General features: G+C 44.7%; 1 protein-coding gene across 1 annotated transcript in view; it reads left to right on the top strand.

Moving 5' to 3' along the window:
- Nucleotides 1–16,541, top strand: part of LOC138295511 (mitochondrial amidoxime-reducing component 1-like) — a 139,285-nt gene that overhangs the window by 100,346 nt on the left and 22,398 nt on the right. The window contains exon 3 of the mRNA XM_069233861.1: nucleotides 6,715–6,880. Coding sequence (XP_069089962.1) covers nucleotides 6,715–6,880 — 166 coding nt within the window. The remainder of the gene's footprint in view (nucleotides 1–6,714; nucleotides 6,881–16,541) is intronic.

Here is a 16,541-nt window from a genome sequence, read left to right as displayed (position 1 = left end):
ATTGGATTTTTTATGTTTTGGTCTTGCTTTGTTCATTAAATTAAGATCTATTTTTCTATCCTGATGTGGTGTATTTTTGTGGGGTGTTCTCACTGTTTTACTGTTTTATGTGTTGCACAAATACTCTGCACATTGCCTTCTAAGTAAAGCGTGCCTGCTCTATTCCAAACTACCTGAGGGTGAGCAAAGGTTAATTTATGATGTGTAGCAGAGTTACCCGTACTAGGATTGTGGTCCCTACTTGAACAGGGTGCATACCTCTGCTAACTAGAGGCCCATTTTCTGACAGACATCTTCAGGAACAGTATGTTAATGTGGTTCTTGATTCTTGGTATACTTTTTGTTAGGTCCCTATCACCTCTTGGTCTCTCAGCAGCAAATAGAAAGCCTTTGAGGGTTTTAGCATGGAACAAGGGGTAAACCATGTGTTGTCATCAAAGTTCAAAGGTTTATGATTGAATTTGTGCTATTCTTGGCCTTTTGGTGGGTCAACGTTTGTGTGCTTAGTGGAAGAAAAATGACAAGGGAAGTATCATAAGTGGTTTTTATAGAAGATTCACCATGTGACCTGGGGATAGGTATGTATAAAGGGAAAATGAATTGAGCCATGATGAACTTGTTAATGCAGTTACTAATCATGAACTCAATATTAAGAAAGTGGAAACTCATCTATCATCTTTACACTGCGTTTCTTAATGGCCTTGTACAGAGTGCAAAGAAATGTGCAAATAGGCAAAATCTAGTAGGGTCTTTTGGTACTCTGCAGCACAATAGAGACTCTGCTACATCATCTTCATGGCGATATTGTTGTGTCCTCAAGTCATGGAGAAAGAGAGAGAGTGAAATGTATCTTACAGGGAGTTTGTGCAGTGCTTCCCACTTGCTAGGGGCAAATGAATTAGTTAACATCTGAACGGGAAGGCAATACCTGGCAAGGCACACACATTTTATGCAAACCAACAGAACAAGGCATATAGCAAATACAAATTGGGAAAAGCATGTATGGGAAAAATGGAATGTATTGTCTCTATCTGAAGAAAGAGAAAGGTAGCATGCCACTATAAGGGTGCAGTAACAAGAAACCTGAGGCACTCAGGTACTCAACTCGCTGCCACAAAAGACACGCTGTTACCAAGGGTTGTGGCAGGTGAGTCATCCTAAATGGAGGCTTGTAGAAATGCATAATGTCCCTGAGGCATAATGTGGATCTGAGATAGGTAATACATTTGGAGCACCAGCAGTCCACGGAAGACTGAACGGTGAGATGAGCATCCTGACCACAGAACAGAAAAGAATTCATAGGCTGAGTGAGCCAAGTGAAAGGGATGATGCAGTTAGCAGGCCAAGTAATCCTGAGTGAAGAGCAAAGGTATGGGGCCGTTTATAAGGAGACTGTAATGTAAGTGAAAAGGTAGAAGCAAGAAAGAGCATTTCAGCAGAGATCGGAGATTAAGTCTAAGTATTTTGTTCCCTAACATCTGCTGCAGGGATATACATGGCTGTTTGCTACAAAGTCATGATACATTTTCTGGAATTCTCTTCAGAACATGACTGATCAAGGATTCTCTAAATCCTCTGGTATGAAACACTTAGTCAATGTACAATATGAGACAGAACCTGTTGGACTGAAATCTCCAACAACCCACTAAGCATCACATGGGTAAGGCACATTATAGGTAATTATTAGTTCTGTGAAAATCACAGGAATAGTTAGTAGACACAAACCTTACTTAATCATGAATAGACACACTCAAAAATTCACACTATGAAGGAATTTTTATATCTCAGTAAAATCACCCTCTGTATAATCTTTGCTGTAAAATTACATAAGTTCCACTGTTTCAACATGACAGGACTCCACTCCTACCAGGCAAGGATGCCTTCAGCTTCTTGACTATTCCCCTACCTGAAAGGCTCAAAACTAGTTTTCACTCCTACTGTAGCTGGAGTGTTACTGTCGAGGAAGCCATGAGGATGAATAGGATCATCCCTCCATAGCATCTCCAAGTCAAAAGAGGTACTGCTAAAGCTGCCCTTTGTTCTTCTAACTGTTCATGTCCACTCACAGATAACTAATCCTTGCTAACTGATTAGCAATTAACAACTATTGGCCTCTCTTGCTTTCAGAGGCAGGCCATTGTTTTCTGAGCCAGGGACATTAACTCTTCCCACAGAGGATATGTATTCTAGCTCTGGAGGTGTGATAATTGGCGGAACTGTTTTTTTTTCAGCTAGTTCTGGCAGGCTAAAGTACGTACATTTAGCACCAACTGAGGTAATTTGGTTTCAGGTGACGGGGATCTAGGTGCGATTTAAGGCCAATAGAGTGTAGGTCACATTCAGAAACCAGTATTGATTTAGTTGGAATTTTTACCTTCTGACTTAGGGCCATATTTTGATGTTGGCAGTAATAGTCCCACTGTCGACTTTTCTACTGTAAGCCCGCCTGTGGCCGCAACAGTCCACACAGTATTTAGATGTTGGCGGTCCCATAGAAGAAATACCATATTCGAACCGCTGTCTCCGCCAATAAATACTAGCAGCGTCAACAGCAGGAAAGAGTAAAGGGGATGCCGGCGGGACCGCAGCCAGCCTTCCCGTCGTGCAGATTTAGATGTGCCTTACTGCCAAGGAAAAAGTGGCGGTCCGACCTGTCCGACATCCACTCACCTTTTAACCACTTTCCCTCTCAGGACACGATTGAACAACACCTGCCATTGCTGCTTCCACCGACCCACAGAGAAAACACGACCACACCGTTAACGGACTACAAGGTAGGGACACCGCTTTATCAGGGTACATTGGATGGGCACTGCGCAGGAGGCGGTGACCACTGGAAGCATAGCAATGTCACAGTAATTTTTTTAATCACTGTGACATGTGTATGTCCAGGACACGAGTGGGTCAGACACTGGTGGGGGCACACTGGTACACAACACATATCACACACATACACAACTGTCATTATGGTGCCAGTATTCATTGGCAAATGACTGCTGGGACCACAATGACTGTACTTTCACACCTCTCAACTGTGTCCATGTGTGCACATTGCCATGGGACCTGTACCTGTCATGTTGCGCTGGGAGTTGTGTGTGTGAGTCATTATGTGTATGTGTGCATGCAATGCAACTGGCTGGGTGATCGGTGTGTGTGTGTGTTTGTGTAGCTGACTGTGTAGTTGTGTTGTTTGTTGTGGTTGTGTGGTGTGTAGGCGCAGTGTCAATATTGTGTGTATGTTGTGTTATGGATGTGTGTTGTGCGTTTTTAGCATGTACCGGTTGTGGTGTGTCAGACTGGCAATGGGTAATTGTGCATACGTGTTGTGTGTAGTGGGGGGGTGCATCTATGGCTAAGCGACAGTGCATGTGTGTCACTTACCTCCCTTCCATAGTCGCTGCCATTGTATGAAGTCCATTGAGTCCTGCCGCTGTCTCCTGCTATCAGCGAACCGCTGCCAGTACGCTGCCTGCAGGACTGTTACATCTAAATACGGCAGGTGGAACACCGCCAACTTGACGGTCTTCTCGGGCCGACCGCTGAAGTGGCTTGGTAGTAACATCACCAAGGTCTAAATCAGGCCCTTAGTCTCTGAAACAGAAGTCAAAAATCTTCAGTGATGCAAGGTACTAAGCTATGGCCAAAAAGGGTTCCACAAGGCCACATAGCTGCTGGATGAGGTCCTGCTAAAGCAGTCGACTTTTGGTTTAGAAAGGTCAGAGCGGGAGAAATAAAAAAATCACACCTAAGGAAGGTCCCTTGTCGGCCACATACTTTTACAGTTATATTGGCTTTTAAATATCTAATAAAAAGAGCATTGGATTATATTTCTAGTTGTTTCCTAACTGAAATTAGCATTATTAAAAGTAAGTAGGTAATCCAGTGTTTTCCTATGGAACTGCCAGCCTTTTCCACAGTGAATATAGCTTTAGTGGCTTGTTCACCGTAAGGACGTGTAAAATTTAATTTTTACATGTCCTGCTTTTAAATATCATGCACCCTGCCTTAGGGCTCATAAGGCCTTCGTAGGGGTGGCTTGATAATATTCAAAAGGAAGGTTTTGATCTGTCAAAAGGGTTTATTTTGACAGGTGGAGTTGCAGTTTTAAAACTATCACAGCTGGGCTATAATGGTAGGCCTGTAGTCATGTTTGCACTGTCACTGTAGTGGGTGGCACAATGGATGCTGCAGTTCACTAGTGATTTTTAACTCACAGGCCCACGTACACCGTGTACTATATACTGAAGACTTATAAATATGGTAAATGTGCCAATAAGGCGTATAGTTCATTTCAACATGTTAAAGTGGATATAGCACATGCACTGGGCCTAGTTAGCAGAGAACCAGTGCACAAAATAAAAAAACAGCACCATCAGTCCTAACAATCAGGGTGATCATGCAAAAAGAGGAGTACAGATATAAGTGAGGCAAGTGTGGTTCTCCTAATAGTTTAGGCCCTACGTGGCCCAAGAATGTGGCCTATGGGCCAAGTAGGGCTTGTGTTACAAGAGATATTGGAGAATTCCTGACAGTACACATTATCATGGCTAATGTTCACTGTAGATAACCCCAACATACCATTCACTATGAACAAGCACTTCTAAATGTATATGTCATAATAGTAGCTGAATGCATTCCTACTCTAGATTGCAAGTTAAACCAAAAAACTAGGCCTGATACTGAGCAGGTTCCTGGGATTCTAAACGATGTGTAAGGCACAATAACTGTATAGTTGCAAAGAGTTGAGTTAGTAAATGCTGCACTGTGGCTGCTCTGATGGTAAGGCTGCCTCGGGCCAGATGTGAAAGTAGTGGGCTGGCTGACAACCACAGTGTAACAAGAAAATTACCAGTGAGGTCCTAGCTGCAGGTAGGAATCCAGACTGAGTGCATTGCAACACCACAGTCTGAAATGGTGCCTGGAAGTCCTAGCATTTGAGTAATCTCTTGGGTCTGGCATCCATCTCAAAATGGTTACTTGAATGCCCTATCGGGTAAGTGGAAAAGTTAAAGGGTGTCTTCTGACCTCTTAATGGTGAACTTGAAGTTAATGCTAAAGAGTTTACAGTCTCCAAATGATCTGGTCTGGAAGTCGGCTGGGTTTGCAGAGTTAGGGGGAGTTCCAGGGATGTTGCCTCACAACAGTTCTAGGGAGGACCCATACTCACCAAGCTTGCTTCAGGCTTCTGCACTGGATGCAAAATGTGGGCATCCAACCTTATCAGCAGAGGATACAGCTTTCCTTCTTGACTGACCCCTTACTGCAAAAGTACATAAGATGAGAGATCCCCTGGCTCCACGATTTTATAGATACTTCCTCACTCTAGGAGATTGACACCTGCAACAACCAGTCCTTAAAGTAGGCATTATCTCCCTACAGTGAAATCAGTGACCACTTCAGGTAGCTCCTTTGTGTCGGGAGGAGTGCTCTTGGTTGTTCTGTTGATGTCAGTGGGGCACCTGTCGTCAGTAGCCAATTAAGGCTCACTACCATGTCTTCTGTCCTTAGGCCTACCTGGTGAAGCCTACCCTGGATCTTGGATTCTCTCAGGCCAAGGTCTCAGGTAGATGACTAGCCACTCATGGGGATACTTTGACAGGCTACAGGGTCAGTGCCCTTGTGGACGGTGATTAAAGCTGCATCTGATCATCGGCTTCCTCCCTTAAAACGTTTAACCTGGTGTCAGGTCTGTGCCATCAACACTGAGGAAACCCCCATCCAAAGATAGAAAGAGCAATATGTTTTTAAGATTCTTGTCCATTTGGTTTCAATCTCATTATTTCTTTGCCCCAATATATATCATGCCCTTGATTATAAATATTTGTTCTTATTGTTAGCTACTGTTGATTATAATAGGAACAGCATTTCTAATACTTCTAAACTTAATGCTTCCAGTATCCGTGAGAGGTCCAATTATTCACTTGAGCATACTGGATTATGCTCACATGAATTATTGCATTTAGTCAAAAGTTATTGATTAGGCTGACATGAATTAATTGCTTATTAAAAACAAATATCTTTTAATCAAGTGGGTGATACATATTGAGACAACATAAGAAACAGATTGAAACCAAATGATTAAATAGGTTAAAATAAATAAATAGTTATAGCAGTCCATGGGCACTCTATGTAATTCAAATTAGCTAGTAGGCAGCCATTAAAGAATGAATGTAGGCTCTCCATGGATATAGCTATTTGCACAGAGGGACCACCTTCAGTTTTTTAATGGTAGCCTACTAGCTATATTCGTGGCTGGTGGATAAACCTCCAGACTGATTATAATGTGCTATAACTGCCCTATTATCTTATGTGCAAGAAACTGTGCCACTCTATATTGACTCTGTTCTGCTATGTAATTGCCAAAAATGCGAGGAGGAGTGGAGATCTGGTGAGGGTATTGGCCCAGGTCCTTCCAACCCAGGGGAATAACTTCTGCTCAGGAGCTGGGAGAGCTGAGGAAGAGGTGCAATTGTATAGTGCTGGCAGGGAGGTGAGATGGTCTCACAGTAGCTTTGTATTTCATTAGGGCTCCTTCGGTGCCACTCAGTGGACCAAGATATTTGAAAGATTGATCAATTTACTATAGCAAAATGTTGTTTTTTAAGTATACTGAATATTCTCATGATTCTATACCGTTCGCTGTGCTTGCTAAATACGATTTTTCAAGTTGTAGAAAATTATGAACTTTCACACATGCTTTTTTATTTCTGTCAGGGTGTTTGGACACAAAATCCAGGGGAAAGACTGTGGAGAGGAGATTGCCTGCTGGATTAATGCCTATTTAAAGGGGAGCGATCCGTATAGATTGGTGCAGTATGAGCATCACATGAAGCTAAGAAATTCAGAAGAAGAGTATCCTCTTTACCGTCGAAATGATAAGGTGATGTCTTGCTTGTAAAACGCCGACTGTGCTTAGCATGTGCTTGTTTGCATCTAAAGACAGTGCATTGTAATCACTACGCTTGACAGAGTGTTCACGTCATTAGGGCAAAAACAAACCCTTGGGTTTTTTAGCCACTTTGCAGTCTGCGTGTTTTTAAAGTAGGAAAAGAGAAAATACAAATTACGGTATCCACATTGCTTTTGCCGAAATATCAATGAAATAAATGAAGCAAAACAGCACAGGCTTACAATACTTGGGGGCAGGTCTACTAAGACCTTCGAAAACAATGAGGAAACAAAGACTTTGCACAGAGTCAAGGAGGTGAGGCATCGCTGGAGCCGGTGTGGCATCAGTTCCTTATTGTCACTGAGGAGGTGAGGCATTGGTTCCTTTCGGATAAACGGGGATCTGAGGCGTCAGTTCCTTATGGTTGCCAAGGAGGTGATGTGGCATTGGTGGTGAGGCTTCAGTTCCTTATGACAATACGGGGTCAATGACTCCAGCAGGTCGAAATGTGAGGCACAGACTTTGCAGTGTCACAATCACACCACGGGGGCCACAGGTGCTGTGGCAGAGTCAGGTACTCTGGACGTCCATTACATGGCACTCTGGACTCACACTGTGGTGGGACTTCAGAAGTGTTGGGCCTGCACTGTAGGTCATGGTCATTGCATTCAGCAGGGACCACGGCTTTGACGCAGGCAGTGGCACAGCATCAGAGAGCAGCACCAGTTCCGAAGGCGTTCTTGAAATCGATGCACTAGATTCTTCCTTGTTGCACCAGAGCTCACTCCCAAAGGCCCAGGTACTGGACTTGGCACCATTTGCAAAGTCAGGACTCTCAGCAACTGAGACCAGGTGCTGGCAGGTGAAGTCTTTGATGTTCCTGAGACTTCTTAACAGGAGGCAAGCTTAGTCCAAGCCCTTGGAGAACCTCTGGAAGCAGGATGTAGAAAGTTAAGTCCAGTCCTTTAACTCCCAGGACAGAAGCAGCAAGCAGCAGGCCAGCACAGCAAAGCAATAGACAGAGTGGCAGTTTTTCCTACAGAATCCAGCTCTTCTTCCTGTCAGAATTTCGTCAGTCCAGAAGGATTCTAGCTATGTGGTGTCAGAGGTCCAGTACTTATACCCATTTCTGTCCTTGATTTAGGCAAACTTCAAAGAGAAGTCTTTGTAGTGCACAAGACCCTGCCTTTCCCTGCCCTGGCTCCAGACACACTCCAGGGGTTTGGAGATTGCTTGGTGTGAGGAAAGACACAGCTCTTTTTTGCGTGCAAGTGTTAGCTTCTCCCACCAATCTAGCTCAGGAAGACCCATCAACCTGGCGATGGGCCATCAGGATATGCAGGGCACACCTCAGCTCCCTTTGTGTGACTGCCTAGAGTGAACGCACAATGGCCCAACACCATTCTGACCCATATGTTATTCTTCAGACAGCCATAGGCACAGAATGGTTAAGCAAGAAAATCCCCTTTTTCTAAAAGTGTAATTTTAAAACTTACAACTCAAAAACCAACTTCAACAAATTTGTATTTTTACATTGTGAGTTCAGAGACTCCAAACTCCAAATCTCTGTCTGCTCCCAATGGGAAATTACACTTAAAATATATTTCAAGGCAATCCCCATGTTGCCCTATGGGAAAGACAGGCCTTGCAATAGTGAAAAACGAATTTAGCAGTATTTCACTATCAGGACATGTACAACACACCAGTACATGTCCTACCTTTTAAATACCCTGCACCCTGACCTTGGGGCTGCCCTGGGCCTACTTTAGAGGTGACTTACATGTAATAAAAGGAAGGCTTGGTTCTGGTAATGGGTGCACTTGCTAAGTTTAACTTGCAGTTTTAAAACTGCATACACAACCACTGCAGTGGCAGGTCTGACACATGTTTACAGGGCTACTCATGTGGGTGGCACAATCAGTGCTGCAGGCCCATTAGTACCATTTGTTTTACAGGCCCGGGGCACATATAGTGCACTTTACTAGGCGCTTACTACTAAATCAGATATGTCAATCATGGATAAACCAATCACCAATACAATTTAGACAGAGGGCATATGCACTTTAGCACTGGTCAGCAAAGGGCCCAGAGTCTTAAAGCCAACAAACGCAGGTCAGAAAAAATGGGAGAAAAAGTGGGAGAAAGAAGACAAGGTCCAATACATATGTTCAGAACTGGTGGATCAGCCCATGGTTTAAGGTACAAGGCTTCCCACATCTACTGTTCAGTTTCAGTATAAAATGTCTGCATTTCTCTTCAACAACAGCTTACTTTGTACAGAGGTTCTACTGCACAGTCCTGACACAGTGAAGCATTTCCACAGACAATAGGCAGAAAAAATCCCCAGCTTCAGCTAGCCTCGCTGTTTTCCTTTCTATCAGTCTCTGCTTCCTCACCAACTCCAAAAGATAAGTTCCAAAGAGCAAGCAGGTTTTCCATTTAGACTGAGATCCATATGTCCTTGGGGTCAGAGGAGAGACCACCTTTCCACAGCCACCAATCCACAAAAGTTAGTATGATCTGTTTCGTAGGTCTAGCTGCTACAGAGATCAAAGTAGCAGATGTCCAAAATTCCTCAAAAAATAGTAGGCCAAATGGCAAAAGCATGTCCTAGAGGTGGCAAGTGAAGATACAGTGCACGAGAGCCGTCTCTCCCCTGTGCCCTCCCCTTCTTCCCACCTGCACCACATCCAATACTGGTGAGATGGGAAGGTGGGAAGAAGCAATCCCGTCACTCTCTGTGTGCCAATCATGAGCCACTCGTAGAGAGCAAGTGGCGGCAGCCATATTTACTCTCTGACACTGTCACTGACTCTGTGCTGCAGAAATCACAAGGCCAGCGACATGGTTTGCAAGCAGTTGCTAAGTGACAAATGAAATTCCCTAAATGACACCCAGACTGCCATGAATTATAAACAGTGCTTTTGTGCCTCTTATATTTTCACATTCACGCGTTTGACAAATATTGGCAAAGAAAATAGGTCTGTGTAAACAGAGAGATGCATAAATTTGCATTAGTGCATGGATTATCAATGAGGCTCTGACAGAGGGAGATGCAAGGAGATGTGAAGTAGTCCGGCATGCATTGCAACGCATGCACTCCATTGGGCGTTTGAAGGGAATACCTAAACACCCAAAAGCATTAGGTAAGAGAGAAATACTCCTCTGGGCTGCTCTGTGATTGACCGCATCTGAAGCTCAGTGGCTGAAAGAGTCTAGTTAAAAAAGCCAAACATGAAAAAGGAGGAACCCAGTGAAACCAAAGCCTCATCTATGTATATTGTAAGGAAAACGTCTGTTTCACAGTTATGTTTTCAAAGCCTAAACCTAGAAGCGGTCCCAATAACTCTGGTTTCTTGAAATAAAAAGTCTCCAAATCTTCAAGACTCATTTTCAGACACCAGTGTAAGGGTTACAGTTCTAGGATGGCTCTCCCCAGTCTAGTTCCAACTGATCCGTTGGGTGTTCATGCAACAACATTAGCTTTGTGTGTCCACAGGCCCAGGCCCTCCTCGCTGTCTCGACGCAGGAGAGTAGTTTCACAGAGGGAGACAAGCGAAAAATCTACTTGTACCTGGTCCACTCATGTCTTGTAGGCAGGCACCAGCAGTATCTGCCCCAGGTCTATTCGGCATCGCTGTCCTTAGCAGTGTGCTTGGGTGATCTGTGTGGCATACAGCAAGTCTTGAGTATTTGACATGCTTCATCAAGGGGTTTGACTGCTTCTTCCCTGTTTTCCCATGAACAAAAAGTAAATGGTATGAAATATCCTACTTTTCTAGGAACAATGTGAATGGATGGAAACCCTTGCTTTGTGCAGTGACAGCTGACAAGCCATGCTTAATGTATTGTAACGTGTACTGCGTTTGCACAAGGGCTCATGTTCGTAAGAGGGCGCCAAAGCACATTAGTGAATGGGTAGCCCTCTGCACCATAGGAAACGCTTGAGCAGAAGGGCTTTGAGCTGTAATGTAACCTAAGGGGGGAGCATGCTGTTATCATGAGAGTGAGGGGAGTGGTGCTCTTACCTTTTCTTAGGTTGCAGCACCCAATCGTGTCATGGATAGAAAAGGAGTGGGACACAGCGTGCAGACTTTACACAAATTGTCGGTTGTTGCGAATTGTTTTGCAGATCTTTATAGAATCAGCTTGAGGCTACAATAGAGCAACCCACAGCAACTGCTATACGACAGTCATTCTCTATATAATCCCAGGAAAACCGTGAGGCGCCTGCGGGAATGTACTGTATAAAGCAATCCATGTACATCCATAGGTGATGAGAAAGAGCTCCAAGGCATGTTCAGGAAAACATGACATAAGAGATGCTCTCTGAAATTGACAGAGGGGTAAAGTACAGGCATGTGCAAGTTGCACACAGCCAGAACAGGCCCTTGATAGGGTACTTCCGAAACTGAGAGAACATTCCCTGGGTATGGATTGAATACACTTAGCAAGTATGGTGCCCTAAATGTTCACTCAGGATTGACTTAAGAGTAACATGTGGCATTTACTGGGCATCGGCAGATACTGTAAATGATCTCTTGGTTCCACCCTGGAGTAAACTCGCGCAGACCAAAGTATACACTGGAAACCTGAACCTTTGTAAATTAACAGACGAGCAGGCTTGAAACGTTTTCTCATTGTGATGATTCTGAGTTAATTCACAAGTGATGAAAAGTAGCCTACATGTATGCAGAGGAGCATCCCACTACTTTTCCCGGTTACAGGTTGCCAGGATACGTGTTCTGTAGTGTCCACCCTGAAATGATAGAGGCTCAACCCCTGGATTGCACTGGTTCTCAGCCCTGTTTTGGTGCTAGAGTAATTGCTTCCTCGCCTAGCAAACACTGCGCAGAATCTTTTTTTTAACTTTTATCTCTCACTTTTGATGCTCGGCCTCAAATAAACTAGGGGCCCCACGACACCCGTTCCCGCCATCCTGTTTCTGGCGGTGAAAACCGCCAGAAACAGGATGGCGGGAAGGGGTTCGGAATCCCCATGGCGGCGCTGCTTGCAGCGCCGCCGTGGAGGATTCCCTGGGGCAGGGGAAAACCGGCTGGAAACCGCCGGTTTCCCTTTTCTGACCGCGGCTTTACCGCCGCGGTGAGAATTGCCCCTGAAGCACCGCCAGCCTGTTGGCGGTGCTTCCTTCGTCCCCTACCCTGGCGGTCCATGACCGCCAGGGTAGGAATGACCCCCAAAGTGTCTTAAGTCTTTAAAAAGCAAACAAAGTCTCTTTCAAGCACAAATTACCTGGTTTGGAGTGGAAAATCTCTGCAGAGGGCCGCAGAAGAGGAGATGCGTGGAAAAATGGTGTGTGCGTCGGTTTCGCCCCTTCACACACGGACTTGCATCGTTATTTTTCCCTCAGGGAAGACGTGCATCGTTTTCTGGCACACTGACCATCTCCTTCTATGGATCGCGGGATTACCAGATGTCCCAGGGTTTGTGCGTGGATTCCTCGGCTTGTTATCTGGCTGCGCGTCGTTCCGGGAGGGTGTGCGTTGTTTCTCACGGCAGGCGTTGCGTCGATTTCCCCTCTGGAAGTCAGGTGGCGTTGTCCATGCGAGGCCGTGCGTTGAAGTTCCGGTCGCACCGCAGGCGTCGCGTCTAGCGGCGTCTTTCTGGATCGGCGTGCAGTGAATTTTTCACCGCAGAACAAGCTGTGCGTCGAAAGTTTCGGCGCACCAAGAGTCCAAATGAAAAAGAGAAGTCTTTTTGGTCCTGAGATTTCAGGGAACAGGAGGCAAGCTCTATCCAAGCCCTTGGAGAGCGCTTTTACAGCCAGACAAGAGTTCAGCAAGGCAGCAGGCCAACAGCAAGGCAGCAGTCCTTTGTAGAAAGCAAGCAGGTGAGTCCTTTGAGCAGCCAGGCAGTTCTTCTTGGCAGGATGTAGGTTCCTGTTCAGGTTTCTTCTCCAGCAAGTATCTGATGAGGTAGGGCAGAGGCCCTGTTTTATACTAAATTGTGCCTTTGAAGTGGGGGTGACTTCAAAGAGTGGCTAAGAAATGCACCAGGTCCCCTTTCAGTTCAATCCTGTCTGCCAGGGTCCCAGTAGGGGGTGTGGCAGTCCTTTGTGTGAGGGCAGGCCCTCCACCCTCCCAGCCCAGGAAGACCCATTCAAAATGCAGATGTTTGTAAGTGAGGCTGAGTACCCTGTGCTTGGGGTGTGTCTGAGTGAATGCACAAGGAGCTGTCAACTAAACCTAGCCAGACGTGGATTGTAAGGCACAGAAAGATTTAAGTGCAAAGAAATGCTCACTTTCTAAAAGTGGCATTTCTAGAATAGTAATATTAAATCCGACTTCACCAGTCGGCAGGATTTTGTATTACCATTCTGGCCATACTAAATATGACCTTCCTGCTCCTTTCAGATCAGCAGCTGCCACTTCAACAATGTAGGAGGGCAGCCCCAATGTTAGCCTATGAAGGGAGCAGGCCTCACAGTAGTGTAAAAACGAATTTAGGAGTTTTACACTACCAGGACATATAAACTACACAGGTACGTGTCCTGCCTTTTACCCACACAGCACCCTGCTCTAGGGGTTACCTAGGGCACAAATTAGGGGTGACTTATATGTAGAAAAAGGGGAGGTTTAGGCTTGGCAAGTAGTTTTAAATGCCAAGTCGAAGTGGCAGTGAAACTGCACACACAGGCCTTGCAATGGCAGGCCTGAGACAAGGTGAAGTGGCTACTTAAGTGGATGGTACAACCAGTGCTGCAGGCCCTCTAGTAGCATTTAATCTACAGGCCCTAGGCACATATAGTGCACTCTGCTAGGGTCTTACAAGTAAATCAAATAGCCAATCATGGATAAACCAATCAACAGTACAATTTACACAGAGAGCATATGCACTTTAGCACTGGTTAGCAGTGGTAAAGTGCCCAGAGGTCAAAAGCCAACAACAACAGGTCAGAAAAAATAGGAGGAAGGAGGCAAAAAGTTTGGGGATGACCCTGTCAAAAAGCCAGGTCCAACAGTAACCAATTAGGTACAGACCTAGGGAGAAATTGCTTCCTCTAAGGCAAGGGCATGAGTTCAGTGGTGTCTTTAGGCGGCAGTCGGGCACAATTTTCAATAGAATAGCCGCTCAGTCAGTGATGTCAGACCCTTTACTCCGTTGAGTTCTGCTATAATATTGCGTTTCATCCCCTTCTGGGTGTTAGAACTTTAGGGATATTTCAAGGGACCCCAGGCTCCTAAGGTGCTGCCTTTCTATGAGTTACTACTCTGTTGCACTTATTCCCAAAGAGACAGGGTGCACCTCCTACCAACTATATATTTATTTTACCTTTGTCTTTCCATTATTCAGCATGGCTCAAAGTTGCACAAAGTGTCCCTGTTGCATTGTGTGTGGGCCTTGTTTCCACTCTCAGTCCCCCTTGGGCCCGGGATGCTTGCAGGGGCGCAGCTTGGTCAGTAAGACTTGAGAGGTGTAGGCTTCAGATTTTCCAACAATCGCAGTGCCATATCAGGTTAATCATTAAATGAGAAGCAGCGCATGAGGAGGGCTTAAGGGCATGTGGAAAGGGAAATGAGTGCTGATAGTGAGAGGTACTTAAAACACAAAATGTTGTGAAATAATCATGTCTTAAGACCTTCAAAACAGAGATGAGAGTGTATGTGTGTGCGTTTTTGTTTAACTGAGTATTTAAAAACCCTGTGAATTCCGACAGAGATCTTATCATACCTGACTGAAAGCTTCTGTACCCAACTCTTTATTAAATAATACATTTATTGGGGGTAGGCAGTGTAACACCACCAAATAACCCCCCCGTGAAGCTATGCCCCTAGTTACTTGTATGCCTTTTGCTCAGGTTACCTCCTCTCATTGCAGTGTCAAAGGATTCTCCTTCCATTCTCAGCAGTGGCAACGTATATGAAGATCTTATGTGAGGTGGGGATGATGTCTCCCTGGTCTCGTCTCTTGGATCATAGCAATCTTACATGTAGCAGCAGTGACTGTGGTATTGGGCCCTCGGAATTACTAGCTATCTGTGGGCTGCCAAACCACTACATAAATAACATAAGGATTGAGCCACCAGTGGCCATTGCCAGGCCTTCCATTCTCACTTTCACAATTCTCTGTTTGTGCCACTGCTGTGTATCTTTATACCCGCCCAAACATGGCCCTTGTCTCCAGTCTGTTTATCTCTTGTTGTTATCCTCCGCCTGCCGCTGGCCTATGTTTTCTATCCTTCCACTGGGCTTGGGAAAGCCCCTCTGAGATATCAGCAAGGTCCAGCCCACACTGTCTCTGGAAGGAGATCTTGTGTTGAGAAGGTATGAGTCTTTCGGCTTTACTGCTCTCAGAAGGTGTTTCTTCCAGATGCAAGTATTGGAGTCCTGAATGCGTAAAGGCTTTTTCCCCATCGTTTTCTCATTTATTTCACCAATGGGCACACAGAGGGAGACGATGCTTTCCAGCTGCTGATCTGATAATTTGAATGGAGCTCTGAGTCAATGCACCCACACACTTTGACACCATCGGAATTCTAATCTTCCAATTACTTACCGGTAATTTCATTACTCTTGAGTATGTTCCTCCTTGCTTCCCCCCTAACTGTGATGAGAACCCATCTCCTCAGGCAGGCCCGCAAATGTATTATCGCATTCCTAACTGTCCCAAAAGATTGACAAATCCCTTCTAAAAAAAAAAAAACATCTCCTACCTTCCAGAAATTGTGTTGTATGCAACCTGGAAATTTAAAACTCGAAATGCTCAAACCCTGCTGATGACTAGAGCGAGGAAGAAAGGATCCTGAGTAATGAAATTACCGGTAAGTAATTGTAACATTACCTCCTCGTCCACTTCCTGCCTCTAGTTATTACTCTATGAGGCATATCCAGGCTACATCAATTTCAGGTCGAAAAAAGCCAATACCAGAGTAATACATATCACCCTGCGTGCTTTATTCAGTCAAATTTAGTAAGCATGATTACTTCACTGCTGTTGACAGCACCTTTGTTTCATAGTCTCCAGAACATCTGTCTTCACTTTATAAAAGTGGAATGTTCTACCCAATTGGCTGCCATACAACGCTCCAGAATTGTATCCCTTTAGTCTTCTGCCCATGACGCTCACATGCTTCTAGACAGCTTCTTTTTTGATATTTTCTAAGCAAGGCAAACCTTTCTTAGCATAAGCAGACCCAATCGCTAAACTAATCCATCTACTCAAGAAAGGGACAAACTGCTTTGTACCTGTCCTAGCCGAACCGAAATTGACAATTGACCTTCCTAAAAGAAGACACCCTCTCAAAATGAATCAGAGCAGCTGGCCTTACATCCAAAGCATGAAGTACCACATCCTAAAAAATGTAGGGTTTAGTATGAACTCAGGCATGATTATTTCCTATTGCAAATAGAACTGAGAATTGAACTTGGGGACAAAAAAGGACCTATCTTAAGCTTTGCTTGTCTATAAAAGATTTTCGAAAATCGTGGCCTGCAGGACAAAGCCCCTAAGACTCCCACCCTCCAGCATTAGTAATTGCCTCCAAGAAAACTACATTCCAACTGAAAAACTGCAAAAGAACTGACATGACTCTAAAACTTTAAAAGGTTGTTTTTGCAAAGCTTCCAAAACTAGCAACAGAGTCCAATCAGGAACTAATGTATTTACTGTTCGTCTAGATATAGAAAATTCA

Source organism: Pleurodeles waltl, chromosome 5 (assembly GCF_031143425.1).
Source record: "Pleurodeles waltl isolate 20211129_DDA chromosome 5, aPleWal1.hap1.20221129, whole genome shotgun sequence".
NCBI classification, from domain to species: domain Eukaryota; kingdom Metazoa; phylum Chordata; class Amphibia; order Caudata; family Salamandridae; genus Pleurodeles; species Pleurodeles waltl.
Note: the sequence above shows the minus strand (reverse complement) of the source record. Positions and strands in the feature narration are given on the sequence as shown.